The sequence below is a fragment of the Ochotona curzoniae genome, unplaced genomic scaffold (genome assembly GCF_017591425.1).
Source record: "Ochotona curzoniae isolate NIBS_2020 unplaced genomic scaffold, NIBS_Ocur_1.0 contig_291, whole genome shotgun sequence".
Lineage (NCBI taxonomy): Eukaryota > Metazoa > Chordata > Mammalia > Lagomorpha > Ochotonidae > Ochotona > Ochotona curzoniae.
The window spans coordinates 11,639,329-11,655,105 of NW_024465649.1; the positions used below are offsets into that span (position 1 = coordinate 11,639,329).

General features: G+C 38.2%; 1 protein-coding gene across 3 annotated transcripts in view; it reads left to right on the forward strand.

Moving 5' to 3' along the window:
• USP24 (ubiquitin specific peptidase 24) overlaps positions 1-15,777 on the forward strand; it is a 130,973-nt gene that overhangs the window by 46,229 nt on the left and 68,967 nt on the right. For all 3 annotated transcript variants that reach the window (XM_040978486.1, XM_040978488.1, XM_040978487.1), the window contains exons 11-20: positions 1,235-1,349; positions 1,544-1,647; positions 4,345-4,452; positions 4,630-4,725; positions 4,818-4,979; positions 5,150-5,197; positions 11,010-11,117; positions 11,733-11,882; positions 12,480-12,611; positions 13,316-13,427. In XM_040978486.1, coding sequence (XP_040834420.1) covers positions 1,235-1,349; positions 1,544-1,647; positions 4,345-4,452; positions 4,630-4,725; positions 4,818-4,979; positions 5,150-5,197; positions 11,010-11,117; positions 11,733-11,882; positions 12,480-12,611; positions 13,316-13,427 — 1,135 coding nt within the window. The remainder of the gene's footprint in view (positions 1-1,234; positions 1,350-1,543; positions 1,648-4,344; positions 4,453-4,629; positions 4,726-4,817; positions 4,980-5,149; positions 5,198-11,009; positions 11,118-11,732; positions 11,883-12,479; positions 12,612-13,315; positions 13,428-15,777) is intronic.

Consider the following 15,777-nt stretch of genomic DNA (forward strand, 5'->3'; position numbering starts at 1 on the left):
CATTTTACCCTAAGGGTGCAATTCTTTTTATTTTATCACAGATAGGGGTTCACTTAAAATTTCTAAGTGGGATTAGAACACAAACAAAATTGCTGAGTCTGCATTAGTATAAGCAAAATGATGGAAGTAATTTTCTGTTACATCCTAAAGTTTTATCAAACTCACACAGACATCACAGTTGTGTTTACTGAATGAGAAGTGAAGCCAGTACAAGTTGGATATGGTTTTCCTTCAGTTTTGTACTAGTTAGGCGTCATGGCTAGAGTGCAGTACACTTATCCTGGACCATGTTAGGCCAAAGCAGGAATGTTTTGAAAGAAGGCTGCGCCATTGCCTTTGAGTGAGGGATTGAATAACCAGACCATGAAAGAATGGGGGCTCGTACAGGCAACAGGGACAGTGAGAATCTGAGGTTTGACTCTGGTCAGATCTCTGTGTGTGGCTTGCCTCCCTCTCCTGAGCACCCTCGTTTCCTCTCTTACTGCAGTGTGGCACCTTGAGAGAGGTGGTAGCCATGGATAGCCTTGAAGTTTTACATCTTGTAGTTCCCCTTATTTGAGAAGCACTCATACTTTTCTTTTTCATCGCACTTGTGAAATTTGGAGGAAGTGTGGAGCAGGTATTTGGCCTTGCAGTTAAGATACTCGTATCCCTCATCACAGTGCTTGGGTTCAGTTCCCAGCTCTGCCTCCTAACTCCAACTTCTAACCAATACAGAACCTGGAGACGGTGGAAATGACTCAAGAATTGTGTTTCTGCCTCCTTCATGGGGGAATAGAATATATTCTTGGCTCTTGGCTCCTGGCTCCTAGCTGTAGCTCAAGCCCAGCCCTAGTCATTGCGAGCATTTAGGCAATGAACCAGTTGAATGGGAAAGCTCATTGTCTCATGTTCTGTCTCTATTTTTGTCTTATGTTCTCTCTCTATTTTTGTCTCCTTCTCTGTCTTGCAAATCAGAGTTTTTTTGGAGGAATTTCCCTGATTAGATTTTGGGTTTGGGTTAGATGCTTGGCCCTGAGCCTATCAGTGTTTCAGGGAGTGTGAGCTATAATAATCATGTCTGTTCTTTTTAAGCAGACATCTCAAATAGTAGTCTGTTAACAGGTAATAACTGGCTTTCAGTATATTTTGATTAATTATCAGATCATATTGTAACACTAAAAATAACTGGTTGTGTATAAAGATTTCAATTATGCACAACCAGTTCAGTGGCAATAATTCTATCTTTTTATAGGTAACCAAGCTAATAGAAGATAGCACTTTATCCAAATCAGTGAAGAATGCTATAGATACAGATAGATTATTGGATTGGCTTGTTGAAAACTCAGTTCTTTCCATTGCACTGGAAGGTAAGTTGCTTTTTGAAAAAAAATAGTTACTTCACATATGATTAAATAGCAGTTTTCTGTAAGAAAGGACACAAAATTGTTACTTTGTTTTTATAGTTTGAGTAATCATATAGCTTGTCGCTGTTACTTTGAATTGTTAGGATTGTATTAAGGAATCAGTTGTATCTGGCTTCTTTTGTTCTTTCTTTCATTAGGCAACATAGACCAAGCCCAGTATTGCGATCGTATAAAAGGAATTATTGAGCTCTTGGGCAGCAAATTGTCTTTAGATGAACTCACTAAAATTTGGAAGATACAGGTAAGTATATCAGAATGATCTTTACCTTTGCCTCACTTTTAGACTATAGGAAAGGAAGAAAGCACAGAAGTTCAACCTCTGCCTTGTACTAACCATGCAGCTGAGTCTAATCCAATTTACAAGTTTGAGGTTATTTTTACAATTGCACATAAATGGGGATGATGCGATGGCTCAGCTTGTTGATCCTCTACCTGCTAGTGTCAGCATCCCATGTAGGTATTGTTTTATGTTCTGGCTGCTTCACTTCTCATCCATTCATTGATTATGGCCTGGGAAAGCAGTGGAGGATGGCCCAAAGCCGTGGAACCCAGAACCCACATAGACCTGGAACAGGCTTACTGGCTTCAAATTAGCTCAATCCCAGCCATTGCAACCATTTAGGGAGTGAACCAGTGAATGAAAGATCTTTCTCTTTCTTTCCTTCTCTCTGTAGATCTGCCTTTCCAATAAAATAATTAAATCTTTTTTTAAAGGAAAAAAAAAGATTGCATTTATAAAAAGGATTCCAGTACTCACGAGAAGCTTCAAGCTACTAAGATGGGCTAGTCTTTTAATGTCTTAGATTAAATATATAATATATAAAGTGTTTCCCAAAGATCATTTAGTAGTTAGAGGCAGTTAGTCCAGTGTTAATCTCATCACATTATTTATTCATTTCGCTAATCATGTTTTCTATCCTGTTATTACTTGAGGATTACGTGGTGATGTTTACTGATTTGCAGGTCTCCTAACTTAACAAAACAGGTATAACGGGGTTCAGTGTACTTAACCTTAACTTGCTTTTTCCTTCTCTGTGGCCACAGTCCCTTCTGTTGGGTTTTCTTCTTTCTGACATTTTCTTCTCAAGTTTCTTTTACTAATTTCATTTCTTCCACATTGCTTCCAAGTACTTGCTTTTTCTAGTCTTAGTACTTAGCCCCTTTCTCAGTGTAAATGCTTCTTTTAGTCAACTTCATGCATCCCTTTGATTCTTTTGTGTTCTGTTAACCCTGACCTCTTTTGTGGTTGCAGTGCAGTATTGTTAAGAATTTCACTAATGCATCTTTACATGTGGATTTTGTTGGCATCTCAAATTTATTAGATCTTCATTATGGTGGTATCCTTCATCTAGGTACTAACCCAGAGAGAAAGCTCTCAGTCAGAAGCTATTCAGGAAACAGAATACCATGCTAGATGTTTTAAACAAGAAGTGCGTAAGGGTGTTGCTGAGGTTTGAGAGCAAAAAGAGAGAACAAGGAATATTGGGGGAGTTGTAGAGCCCAAGCAGAGGACACTGCTTTTAAAATGTTTTCAGTGTGTGTTAGGACAAAGAGATGCCCCTACTATCAAGGCTTCCAAAATGCCTCACTACTTAACCCAGCACTTACATCTACTTTGTTTTCTTCTTTTTCCCTTATCCCATCCTGGATTTATTCCTTTTTATTGGAAAGGCAAATTTACAGACAGGAGAGACATAGAGAACAATCTTCCATCTGATGGTTCACTCCCAAAATAGCTACAACAGCTGGAGCTGAGCCAATCCAAAGCCAGGGACCAGGAGCTTTTTCTGGGTCTCCCATGCAAGTCCAGGATCAGAAGGCTTTGGAGCATCCTCTACTGCTCTCCTCAGTCACAAGCAGGGAGCTGAATCAGAGGTGAAGCAGCCAGGACATGAATTGACACCCAAATGTGATGCCAGGGCTTGGAGGTAGAGGATCAGTCAGTTGAGCCATTGCATCAGGCTACTACATGCACTTTCTAAACTAAATGAGACACACTTCTTCCTGCCTGCTCATTTCCCATCCGTGCCTCTCATGGCAGAACATAGTAGGAAGATAGCTGACAGATTTTGGGAAATGCAGTCGCAGACTGTGCAAAGTTGTAGGAGTGAAAGAATATAGGCCTGTGTTTTATAGATTTTACCTCTCATTGCTCTTGGCTTTGGTTAACTACCTCATGTAGTTTTGTTCTTTGAATATAAGTTTTGAATCTATGTGATATTGGATGGTAAGACCATGATACAATAGAGAATGGTATTAAAAGATGTTAATTTTGGTGTTAATTCATTTCCATGAATTTTTAAAGACCTTTTGCACATACCTCCTGCATTGAACGAACAGCTCTTTATGCATAGTAGAAACTCAGGAAGTTCTTAAAGAACTAAATCCAGAAATGTCCCGTTTCTTTGAAGTTTCTCACATGAGGAGTAGTGAGGCCTCAGAGGGCCACAGTTGAGGTATGAAGTGGTTTTCCACCATGAGGTTGACAGGAGAATCTGCAGCTCTGAAGCAGAGACTTTCTGCCCCTGAGATGAAAAATATTAATTGAACTGGCTACAATTAAAATGAGACAGATAATGCACTTAACTGAGGCCTTGGAGGTCATTTATTAGATTTCAATCAGTTTGAAATTTTTGGCAAGTTGAAAATATTTTGTTCTTCTATTGAAGTGAATATGTCAGATTGAGAACTTGATTTTCATCTTTTTGGCGATGTCCTTCTAAAGATTTAATGCTATAGGAATTATTTAAGTCAAGCCCATGGATAGCCTTTAATGATTGCTCCAAGTAGTCCTGCAGTTTTCTAACGCAGGTAATGGTGATTTAAGTCAGTTTATCTTTGTTATCTCTTTGCTTTGGCTTTTATAAATTGCTAGGGAGAAGGCTTAGTTTTGCTAAGTTTTAATACTTGACTTTTTTTCCACTTTCTCATTTTGTAGTCTGGACAATCATCTACTGTAATTGAGAATATTCATACAATTATTGCTGCAGCAGCTGTGAAGTTTAATTCTGATCAGCTTAATCATTTGTTTGTTCTTATTCAGAAGGTATGTAATTTAAAAATTTTCTTTAAAAATTAAATGTTCGGATGCTTACCCCTGAAGTAGCAGTGTGTTTACCTTTTATTGATTGTGTTTTTTTGTAGCTCAGGTTGAAAGCTTATGCTTATTTCGTTGATTTGATTGTAAAGCAGTTCCCTGTATCTTATCTTTTCCATCCTACAGAGCTGGGAGACTGAGAGTGATAGAGTAAGACAGAAGCTATTGAGCCTGATTGGACGAATAGGCCGGGAAGCTCGCTTTGAGACCACTTCTGGAAAGGCAGGAGAATCAAATGGATTTTTCTAGTTAAAAATGCTTAAAACAGTTTGATTTGAATATAGATGGGCTTATCATATGTGTTATTCTTGTAGGTGTTAGATGTGCTCTGGGAACTGGCTCATCTACCAACCCTACCCAGTAGCCTTATTCAGCAAGCCCTGGAGGAGCATCTGACCATCCTTAGCGACGCTTATGCAGTGAAAGAAGCCATCAAGAGGAGCTACATCATTAAGTGCATAGAAGATATTAAAAGGGTTGGTTTCACCTTTGACCTATTTTTTTTGTCAGAGCAATAGTATTTATTGAGTATTAGAGCCACAGTTTTCCTGCTCTTTAATGTAAATTAAACTAAAGTTTAAGAGGGCTAAAGTATAAATGTTACTGTTATCATGCAACTTACATTTCTCTTAAAATGAATTTTCAGCCTGGAGAATGGTCAGGTTTGGAAAAAAACAAGAAAGATGGATTCAAGGTAAGAATTTACAAATGGAATCACCCAAAAAGTGTACCAGTTTAATTGTGCTTTAATAAACTGCATCACAATTCTAAAATAACAGTGTGTGTTTTAATGTTCCTTAGAGTGGTGTTCATGTGTAAGATTGATGTTTAAATATTATTCCTGACATGTATGTGTATTTAAAGCTTGGATGGTTATTGATCCTTGAAAGGAAAAAAAAATACAGAATTACATTCAAATGTACAGTCATTAGATAATTTTATTACGTTACAAGACTTTGCAGTTCAGTTTTCCTTTATAGCAATCAAAGAAGACATAACTCCAGTAAAGTCAAGGAATTCTAGGTAACTGCCTTGCCCATTTTTCTCTATTGAGCAGAAGTGGAAGAACATTGATAGACTGAGAGATAAAGAAGGGAAGAAGGAGCTGTGGTGCTGGCACTTAGTAGTTTTGCAGGGGCTTGGATTAGTTGTGTTCCTAGTGTAGCTCCTTAAGTAGACAGTCATTAACCCAGTGCTGGCATCTAGTGTGTAGTCTGAGAGGGCAGGATTAAGAAGCTAGCCCTGTAGAAGCCTAAGCCTTCTGCACTCTGACATCCAGGTCACTGGGAATCTGGGGCTGTCCTTGGGGTGGTGGCTGGCAACTGAGCAGGAGTGATTGTAGCTGTACTGTTGCTGCAGACCTGCATCTCAAGGCTGTGCTTTCACTGGGAGGATTGCAGTGGCCAGGCCTGTGAAATGGACTGTGATATTTGCAACAGCCATAGCCATATGGGCCTTTTACATAGCCCAGAACAAAGGTACAGTCTAGTTTGGGAGGAGTTTCATTTTTTTTTTTTTTCATTTTACTTTTAACGTAGAAAACTGTAGGGGGCTGACATGGTGGCTTATCAGGCTGATCCTCCACCTGCAGTGCTGGTTTGTGTTCCAGCTGCTCCACTTCCCATTCTGCTCCCTGCTTATGAGAAGGCAGTGGAGGATGGCCCAAAGACCTTGGGCACTTCCATCCATGTTAGAGACCTGGAAGAATGCCCCTGACTCCCCGTTTTGGACTAGCTCAGCTCTGTCCATTGTGACCATTTGGGGAGTGAACCAGCAAATGGAATCTTTGTCTCTCCTCTTTCTGTAATTCTGCTTCTCAAGGAAAATAATTTTTTTTTTTTTAAGTTTAGTAGTGACTTAGTGATTCCAGTGACAAAATATGTTCCTTGATTTCCATTGACAGGTATTTCTTTAAAGGATCTTTACTGCTGCTAACTAGTTTTCATTTGTAACTTCAGAGATTCCTAGTTTTTACTAAGAGGCTTTGGCAATTCCGTGGGCTTTTATTCTCAATTTATTTCTGTCTGTAAAGTTTAGTTGGGGGTATTTAAGAATCTTGTCTTTCATATTTATGATACTGGAATTGGGTCAAGTGAATTTTCTGCAGATACTCCAGCTTTAGAGATTCACAGACTGGAGGTTGGCAGTGTGTTCTCAGGCTATGAGGAATGACTCTTAGTTCACCAACACTGCTGGCTTCCTGCTTGGGCACATTTGAACCTTTCTCTTTTTTTTCAGCTCAGTGATTCACATAATTTAGCAGCCTCTCTTTATCAGTGAAATTCATCTGTAGTTATCAAAGAAGTTTAGTAGTAAAGTACAAAGGAATAGGTTAACTAGAAAAATGGTCTCTTCACAGTAACAGACACATTGTTTGGCTTTCAAAGGGAAAAGCTAAAATGGCTTTTGAACCCAGGAATTTCCTCCTGGCTATTATTCCTCCCTTCTAACTGACTGGGCATTGCTGCACTCCTCCTGTCAGCTGCACCACCACATCTTCATTGCTTCTCTTATGCAGTCACTCACTCATGTCTGTTTTATAGCAAAACTCAACAGTTACATGAAAGTCTTTGAGTCATTTTGTGTGACTTGAAAGGAATCTTTTTGATTTTCCCCACTGCTCCCAGTAAAGAAGTTGTGGTGTACCGTTATCCCAATCCAAGTAATGCCTTGTTTTGGTATACAGCACTCTGCAGCTTGCCCAGTGCTTTTGCAGTTGCGTTCTTAAAGTACACATTGCTGAAGGGGGGCAGTGGGAAGATCACAGCCTGCTGGATGTGGCTCCAGGCAGGGCTGGGTTCAAGGTGTTTGGCCACTAAAGGTGTTTTTCTATGCTATGCCCTTTCCTGCCAGGCAGCAAGGTGGGCTGACTGGGGATTATGTCTCCCTGCCAGGCTACACAGAATCTAAGCAAAGGGTAAGACAAGATCACCCACTCGTATTCCCCTCCCACCCTCAGCTGCCTCTCTTCCCCAAGCTGATTTCCCTTCCCCTGCTTTTGACACTCTTACAGTTCCCAAGCTCCACTGTTACGCTCAGAGATTCTGACTTTATTTCTGTAGATTCTTCTGCCAGGGTACCCTCAGCTCCTCTGGGTCCTGTTACCTTCGCTTCCTTTATATATCCTGCTGTCCACCCCAGTCCTTTCCCTTGTATTTCATGTTTTTTCCCCTCAATTAAAAAGTATAAATGTATTCATCCAAAAAAACTTAATAAACACCCTCTCCCTGCCACACACACAAGTCACTTGTACTCAATTAGGAGTGTGTTTGCAGTCTGTTTTCAGGCTACCTAGTATACTGCTTGGCAGGCTTTATAGTAAGTGTTGTCTCCCTTCCTCTTACTTCCTCCTCTTGCCCCAAGAGGACACTAAAAGCCTCACATATGTTGAATATCCTTTATTTAAAATATGTAGGAGCAGAAATATTTAGGTGTCAGGAGTTTTTTGGATTTGGGGATATATAAATAGTCTTTTTTGGCTGGCCACCCCAATCTAAAAATCTGAACTACAACGAGCTCCAAAATCTGAATTTTTTTTTTTCAAATAGAGGAGAATCACTTTTAAACCTGAATAGTGCAAACCACTGCAGAGGAGAGAGGGGGTGATGCACAAGCTTGAAAACATTACAATTAAAAATTTATTTAAGATTACATAAACAAATCACATTTTGGTAGAAATTGTTTACAATGCTCATTACCAAGCATGAATACCCAGAAAAGCCTGAAGCTTTGTGAACATCATATTGACACTCAAGAAATTTCAGATTTTGGAATGTTTCAAATTTTAAATTTTCAGATAGAGATGTTTGACTTGCTATTGAAATCATCTTGACCTGGCAAAATGTGTAACAGAAAGGAAAAGGCAGAAGATATTCTCAATATGCATGCTCTCACAATGATGGGGTTAGTCTTGGAGGAGATATTTTAAAGTCATTTCCTCCTTTTGCTTTGGTTCTAGGTAGAATGCTAGTTCTTGAGAAACAGGGTAGATGAAGATGTGACGTTCAAATTCGAGAAGAGAGAACTCAGAAATATGTGAAAGCCTACGTTAGCTATTGTGCAAGTTTGACTCAGCTTTTTCCCTCTCCTAAGAAGCTGTGGGGAGACCTGGTTAAATAGGACAGAGCAGCAGACTTTCTGGAATAACAGTCTGAAAAGAGAAGGGACACCAAGAGACTAGGCAGTTGATTAGTAGCCACTGAGTACGGACTGGCTCATGCCCTTGACCTCCCAGGCTTCCACTATCATTGAAAATAATTGGACATTCTGCTAACCTTTACTTATGAAACCTCAACTCCATAACATCATCAAATATGTTCCTCTTAATTGTTAACCAGTCTTTTGCCTTTTTTTTGTGATTGGAAAACTTGAATTACTCTTTTAACTTGACAACATAATATCATAGGTAAGATAGCTTAGCTAACAGGTAAATGTTAGAAAGGCTATATCAGAAATAATTCTTAAATTCCAATTTTATATTTTAACTTCTCTATAGTGAGTTATCATGAAAAGAAAATTTTAGTGTTAGATAAAATGCTGTAACCATAATTGACTTAACTGGTCATAAGAATGGTGTTTAATATTATGTCTGCTTATTGCTAAAGGGTACAAAGTGATATCCTAATTTTGTAATCTTTTTTTGGAAAGTGCAAGTTTGGACTTCAGCCTTACAGTTTTGATCATTGTCATTTTGGAGCTTTTGTATTTTGGCAGAAATAATCTGGTTAGTTTCGCAAGTAGTAAGCCTACATTATAGAATTCATTTCTGTGAGTCTCAGGTACTATGACTGCAGCCTGCATCGCAGCTTGTGCAAATGCACAGAGAAAGGAGCTGTATGTTTTACATTACCAGCATGTGTTTAGATTTCTACTTGGAGCTTGAGCCTGAACCTCCTCTGACTGAATTAGATGCCTCTTCCCTGTGGCACACAATTGTGCATGATTCAGGGCCATGGTGAGGACCTTTCTCAAATGTTCAAGGTGGCCCGAGTAATTTTGAGACTTGTTGCAAATTATGGGGTTTTGTGTGCTCATCTTATGCAAAATCCAGGCTACTCTTTTCCTTAATCAAGTAGAGTAAACTACAGATGAGGTCCAGCATAGTGCAGAGAGACATAAATTGTTGAGTGTGTCAACCCTTCACAATATGTGGGTATCACAACAACTCCTGACTTTCAGAACTCTGTTAGTCTGAAACCACTCACAATTTTAGTTGTATTGTTAGTGTTGCATTGAGTATGATCCTTTGGGTATTACTTAACTAAAAAGTAATCCAATTTAAATTTTAAAACATCTGTGTTTGCTGTACCAAATAACAACCAAAAGGACAGGTAGAAGAGCAAATCCCTTTGGTATTAGACTTGGTTTGGATATAGCATTTTGAGGACAGCTATATCAAAGCTTACGCCTTTACTTAATGCTGGTATGTTTCTTTTGACATAATTGTAAGAACAACCCATTTCAGAAAGGCTACAAATCATAAAACAAACATCTTGGAATCTAGGAAATTTGGTATTTGCTGAATGATTAACAAGAAAAACAGTAGTTTCAGTAGCAAGATATTTTACTCCAAAGACATTCAAGTCTTTTTTTTTTACTTTCCACAGGTTTCATTATCGTAGGCAAAACTTCATTAAAATAAGGCCTTAAAATAAAAAAATTAGAACTTAAACATCAAAAAGACTTAAGTTTTTGTTTTTTATTTTTGTCAGAGATTTAGTGATTGACCAATTGATTAGTATTGTTTAACTAAATATTCTTGCCATATTTTGTGATGAACATTTACAGTTCCAAAGATGCTATTTATTAAAAAGCAGTTTCCTTGTTAAAGAGTATTGCATGAACCTCAGACTTTTCAGATTTGTACCGTGAAGATATGGATCCTCATGAACCATTTTGAAAAATCATATACTTGAAAGTGTTTTGAAAAACATAACTATGGTAAAAATGCCAAGTGTTTATAATAATGAATAAAATTAGTCTTATGAAATTGTTTTAGTTAGGAAATACAAGTATTATGAAGACATTCTCTTAATATTTAGACTACTGTTAGTATCTTGATCATGCCACTCGTATCTCAGTCATATGACTTTGGAAAACTATATTCCAATTCCGTTTTACTTACCAGTCAGAGCAGTATAATCCAAGTTAGGTTTTTGCCATGAGTTTATTTTACTGTGTCAACATGTCTTAGCAGCCTGTGCTACTTAATCTATCCTCTGAAGTTGCTAATTCCTTGTCTGTTTTTTTGGCTGGTGTACCCCTGTATATTTACTGTCACTTCACATCCACTCCTGTTTGCAGTTCTTGGCCTTAGGAAATTGCATGCAGAATAAGAACTTGAAGACTGAATTTTGAATGCATGGAGATAAGCTATAAATAAGTACTGTGACAAGGAAAGTAATAGAATGTGAACAGTAAAAGCTAATTGAAAAATTTTTATAGTGAATAAATGAGCCTCTTATTTATTTCTAAGTATAATTAATTTTACTTCTTTTTAATTCTAGTTATCTCAGCCTAATAATCCCCAGTTTGTATGGGTGGTACCAGCTTTGCGTCAACTCCATGAAATCACCCGCTCATTCATAAAACAAACCTACCAAAAGCAAGATAAGGTAAGAGACTAACTGATTTAAATTCATACAGTAAATACCAAAGCATGGGTAAAGCTACCTAGTTCATAGTTGCTATCATGAATATTTATGGTTAATCCTTATGGTTAATCTGGTTGATATCTTTTTGGTTGATATGATTCATTTATACTATGTTATAATCCTGAATTTATACATCATTCTGTTATTATTTCTGTGAACTTTTTGATATATTCTTAACCCATTTTTATTAGCCCAATTTGGTAAAATAATTTCTAAAAGTTAGAATACTAGAAATGTGTTTGAAAATATTCAAGAACATATCTATTTTACTTTCTCAATGTAATAAGACTTGGGAAGAAAGATAGGAAAAAGCTCATAGGAAATGAAATAGTTAATAAAGACCTTTTTTTGAAAAAGAATCTCATTTAGATTCAAAACACATGGCTGATAACTGTATTGTTTTTCTAGTAAATGTTTCTGTCAGCTTGATTTTATCTACCTTTATGTAGGAATGGATAGTGAGGATATCTTGGTAGTTTTTCACTTAGGACTACATCCTAAAATAGGAGTTTTAATAAACCACTAAAGTAGTTATAATTTCTCATGCCACTTTTTTTTGTTGTTGCATTTACTAAGAGCATTATTCAAGACTTGAAGAAGAATTTTGAAATAGTGAAATTGGTAACTGGAAGTCTGCTGGCCTGTCATCGACTTGCAGCCGCCGTGGCCGGGCCTGGGGGCCTGACTGGTTCGACACTGGTGGATGGCCGGTACACTTACCGGGAGGTATCAGCCATTGTCTTTTTGTTTGATGAGTTGCATCATTCACTTGACCTTTCATATTTGGACCATGAAAATAATGTTTGTGGTGTGGAGTTCTAAAGAGGCTGTGTGAGGTATCTTTGTAGTGAGAAAACAGCTTTGGACTTTGATGATAATCATTGTAAAAGTTCAGAAAATGACATTTGTGAGTTGCTGTTTCGGCATTTCACTTTAAAATTGTGAATGATGAGGTGAGAAATGTGTTTGTCTTTGATCTCAGATGAATTGCTAAAGTAATCATTGTTAATTTTGTGGATACCAGTTCTCATTTTTCAAATAGATTATTTTGTTGCTTTTTTAAAATTAGAGAAAGAATCTTAACTCATCTGTTGTGAGTTTATGGTGCTTAATGTTGAGACTGATGACATTATATTCAATTGACATCCAAAGTAATCAAATTTGTAATATTCTTGAAAAAATTTCTATTATGTGGCACTTGGTAAACAGTTTTTTCCTTTTGATTTTACTCTAAACGAAAGTTTGGTTTCAGCTGTTTTGTTTCACCGCTGAGTTTTTAAGCACGACTGCCTTGAGTTAACTAATTAGCATTGTTTTTTGCAGTACTTAGAGGCACACCTAAAATTCCTGGCGTTTTTCTTGCAAGAAGCTACGCTCTATCTTGGCTGGAATCGTGCCAGGGAGATCTGGGAGTGTCTGGTGACTGGTCAGGATGTATGTGAACTGGACAGAGAGGTAGGAATGATGGTGTTCTATGGGAAGTTGAGACAGGGGCATTTGAGTGTTCGGCTTTTCTGGGGGTCTCATGTGTCTCACGTTTTCAATTCTAAATACTTTTCAGTTTGATCAGTAAATGTTGAAAAAGCATTTTATATGGTATATATCCATGATATAAATCAATGTATGTGTTTTTTGATCATTTGAATGACAGTCTGGATAAAGTACCAGATTCAACCAATACAGATAAGGAATTCCAGGTCTATAGGGTAGTTTTAGTCTTTCCACTAAGCTAATCTGAAGTCAACAACAAAAAACTTCAAGTTTCTGTAATGACATCACACCTTAGAAGCACTAAAAAAAGAGGGGGTGGGGCATGCCTAGATGTGTTTTAAAATATAATGAAGCAGCCAAAGCAGGACCCAAACACCTGCTCTGATGTCCTCTAAGACTGAGTCCTGGCTTCCTTGTCTCGATGTACAGAGTAGTGTTAAGTACTTCTTAAAATTGTTGAGAGGAAAACCCAAGCATACAGTTCAGTGCAAAATTCCATTATTTGGGGAAAGATCACTGTAGTTTTGGAGTTCCAGACATTTCAGGCTGGTGTGTATTTTGGAGAAGTTAATTTTCGAATTATTAAATAGAGTTTAATATTACTCTGTCAGTTTGGAATACGTCTTCCTGATGGCTTTTGGTTATGGAGTGTTTGTCTTGACCCACAGATGTGCTTTGAATGGTTCACAAAAGGGCAGCATGATCTTGAGAGTGATGTTCAGCAGCAACTCTTCAAGGAGAAAATCTTGAAATTGGAGTCCTATGAAATCACTATGAATGGTAGGAAATCAGTTCTTTAAGAAATAGTATTCTCTCCCTGTAATCCAGCTTCTCAAAAGCAGCAAAACAGTTTGGACTATTATTTTAGAGTTTTCCTTATATATTTGTAGACATATATTGACATACACAGGTAAATTCCTTTTTACATGATGGTATCTTAATTTTTAAATGATATGCACCTGGGGCCCGGCGCGGTGGCGCAAGTGGTTAAAGGTCCTCGCCTTGCACGCCCGGGATCCCATATGGGCGCCGGTTCTAATCCCGGCAGCCCCGCTTCCCTTCCAGCTCCCTGCTTGTGGCCTGGGAAAGCAGTCGAGGACAGCCCAAGGCTTTGGGAACCTGCACCCGCGTGGGAGACCCGGAAGAGGCTCCTGGCTTCGGATCGGCATAGTATCGGCCCGTTGCGCTCACTTGGGGAGTGAATCATCGAATGGAAGATCTTCCTCTCTGTCTCTCCTCTCTCTGTATATCTGCCTTTCCAATGAAAAAATAATAAAAATAAATCTTTAGAAATAAATAAATAAAAAAAAAAATAAATGATATGCACCTGACAGACCAAAGAGTCAAATTTTCTTTGGAAATTCTATCCTACAAAGGGATTCCTTAAGGTAAAAATGCATCACAATATGAGGAATCATTCTTTCAGGTGTTTCTTTAGTCTTTGTTGTTGATATAATTCACATACCATACATTTCACTTTTTTAAAGTGTACAACTATTGGCTTTCAGTGTATTCATTCACAGAATCTTAGAATTAGAGATTATAAAAATCTCAAAACATTTCTTTCACCCCAGTAGGAAACCCGTTACTCTTCAGCAGTCATTTTCCTTTCGCAGTGCTGTTTCCTGCCTTAGTGGATTAGCCACATCTCAACATTTGCTATAGGTGAAATAATCCAGTGCATGGTCTTTTCTCTCTGGCTTCCTTCATTGTGGGCTAAAGTGTACACAGCTTTCAAGGTTCATCCGTACTCTAGCCTGTATCAGTTCTTCATTCCATTTAAATGTCTCAGACCAAATTTTTCTACAAATTTACAAGTACAAGATTATCATTTTGGGTATAAATCAAGGAGTCAAATTGCTACAGCATGTAGTTAAACTTTGAGAAACTGCCGAGTCTGCAGCGTGGTGACCAGCAGTCTACAAGGATTGCCGTTTCTCTACTTTCTTATTAATACTTACTACCACCTTTTTAATTGAGTTTAGACATTTCAAGTGGGTCTTAAGTTTTGTTTTGTTTCATTTATCTGACAACCAATGATATTAAATATCTATTCATATGTGTTTTTGATCGTTTTAAAATTGGGTTATTTATCTTTTCATTTTGAGTTGTATGCATCTTTTATATATTCTGAATACCAGCTCTTTAGAAGATAGGTGATTTCTCTCATTCTTTGGATTGTCTTGCTAGTATTTTTCTTCTAAGACTTAATTCAGTTTTAATTTAAAAGGGAGAGCTACAGAGAGGTCGTCTATCCACTAATTCATTCCCTAAATGTCCAGAATGGCTGGAGCTGGGCTGGTCCAAAGCCAGAAACCTGGAGCTTGTTTTAGGTCTCCCACATGGATACAGGGACCTAAGCACTTGGATATCTTCTGCTGCTTTCCCACGCGCATTCGCAGGGAAAGTGAGCAGGCAGGATTCAAACTAGTACCGTATTGGATGCCAGTGCCTCAGGCAGAGGCTTAGCTTGATACATCACAGCTCGGGCTTGACAGTGTTTCTATGAAGCACAAAATTTTCACATTTCCATTTTTTTTTAAAGAAGATTTAATTTTATTTGAAAGCAGAGTTGCAGAGAGAAGGAGAAAGAAAGAAATTCACCTCTGGTTCACTCTCTGAATAGCTACAATGGCCCATGCTGAGCCAATATGAAGCCAGGAAGCAAGAGCCTTCTCCGGGTCTCTGACATGGGTGCAGAGGTCCAAAGACTTGAACCAGCCTCTGCTGATTTCCCAGGCCATAAGTAGGGAATCTGATAGTAAGAGAAGCAGCTGGGACTTGTGATTGGTGCCCATGTGGGATGCTGGCATTAGAGGCAAAAGCTTAGCCTGTTATGCAGTGGCACCAGTCCCTAGTTTTACAGTTTAAGTGTGCATTGGGCCTAGTCATTGAGACACTGATTGGGACACTCAGTCTCTTGTTGGAGTACATGGGTTCAGTATGTGGCTCTGGCTGCAGCCTTAGACTCCAGTTTTATGCTGATGCATACCATGGAAGGCAGTGGTGATGGTTCAAGTGATTGATTTTATGTCACCAGTATTAGAGCTGAGTTGAATTTGCAATTCCTTGCTTTCCTCTCATTGCTATAGTCATTGCAAGCACTAGGGTGTCAGCAAGTGGATTAGAG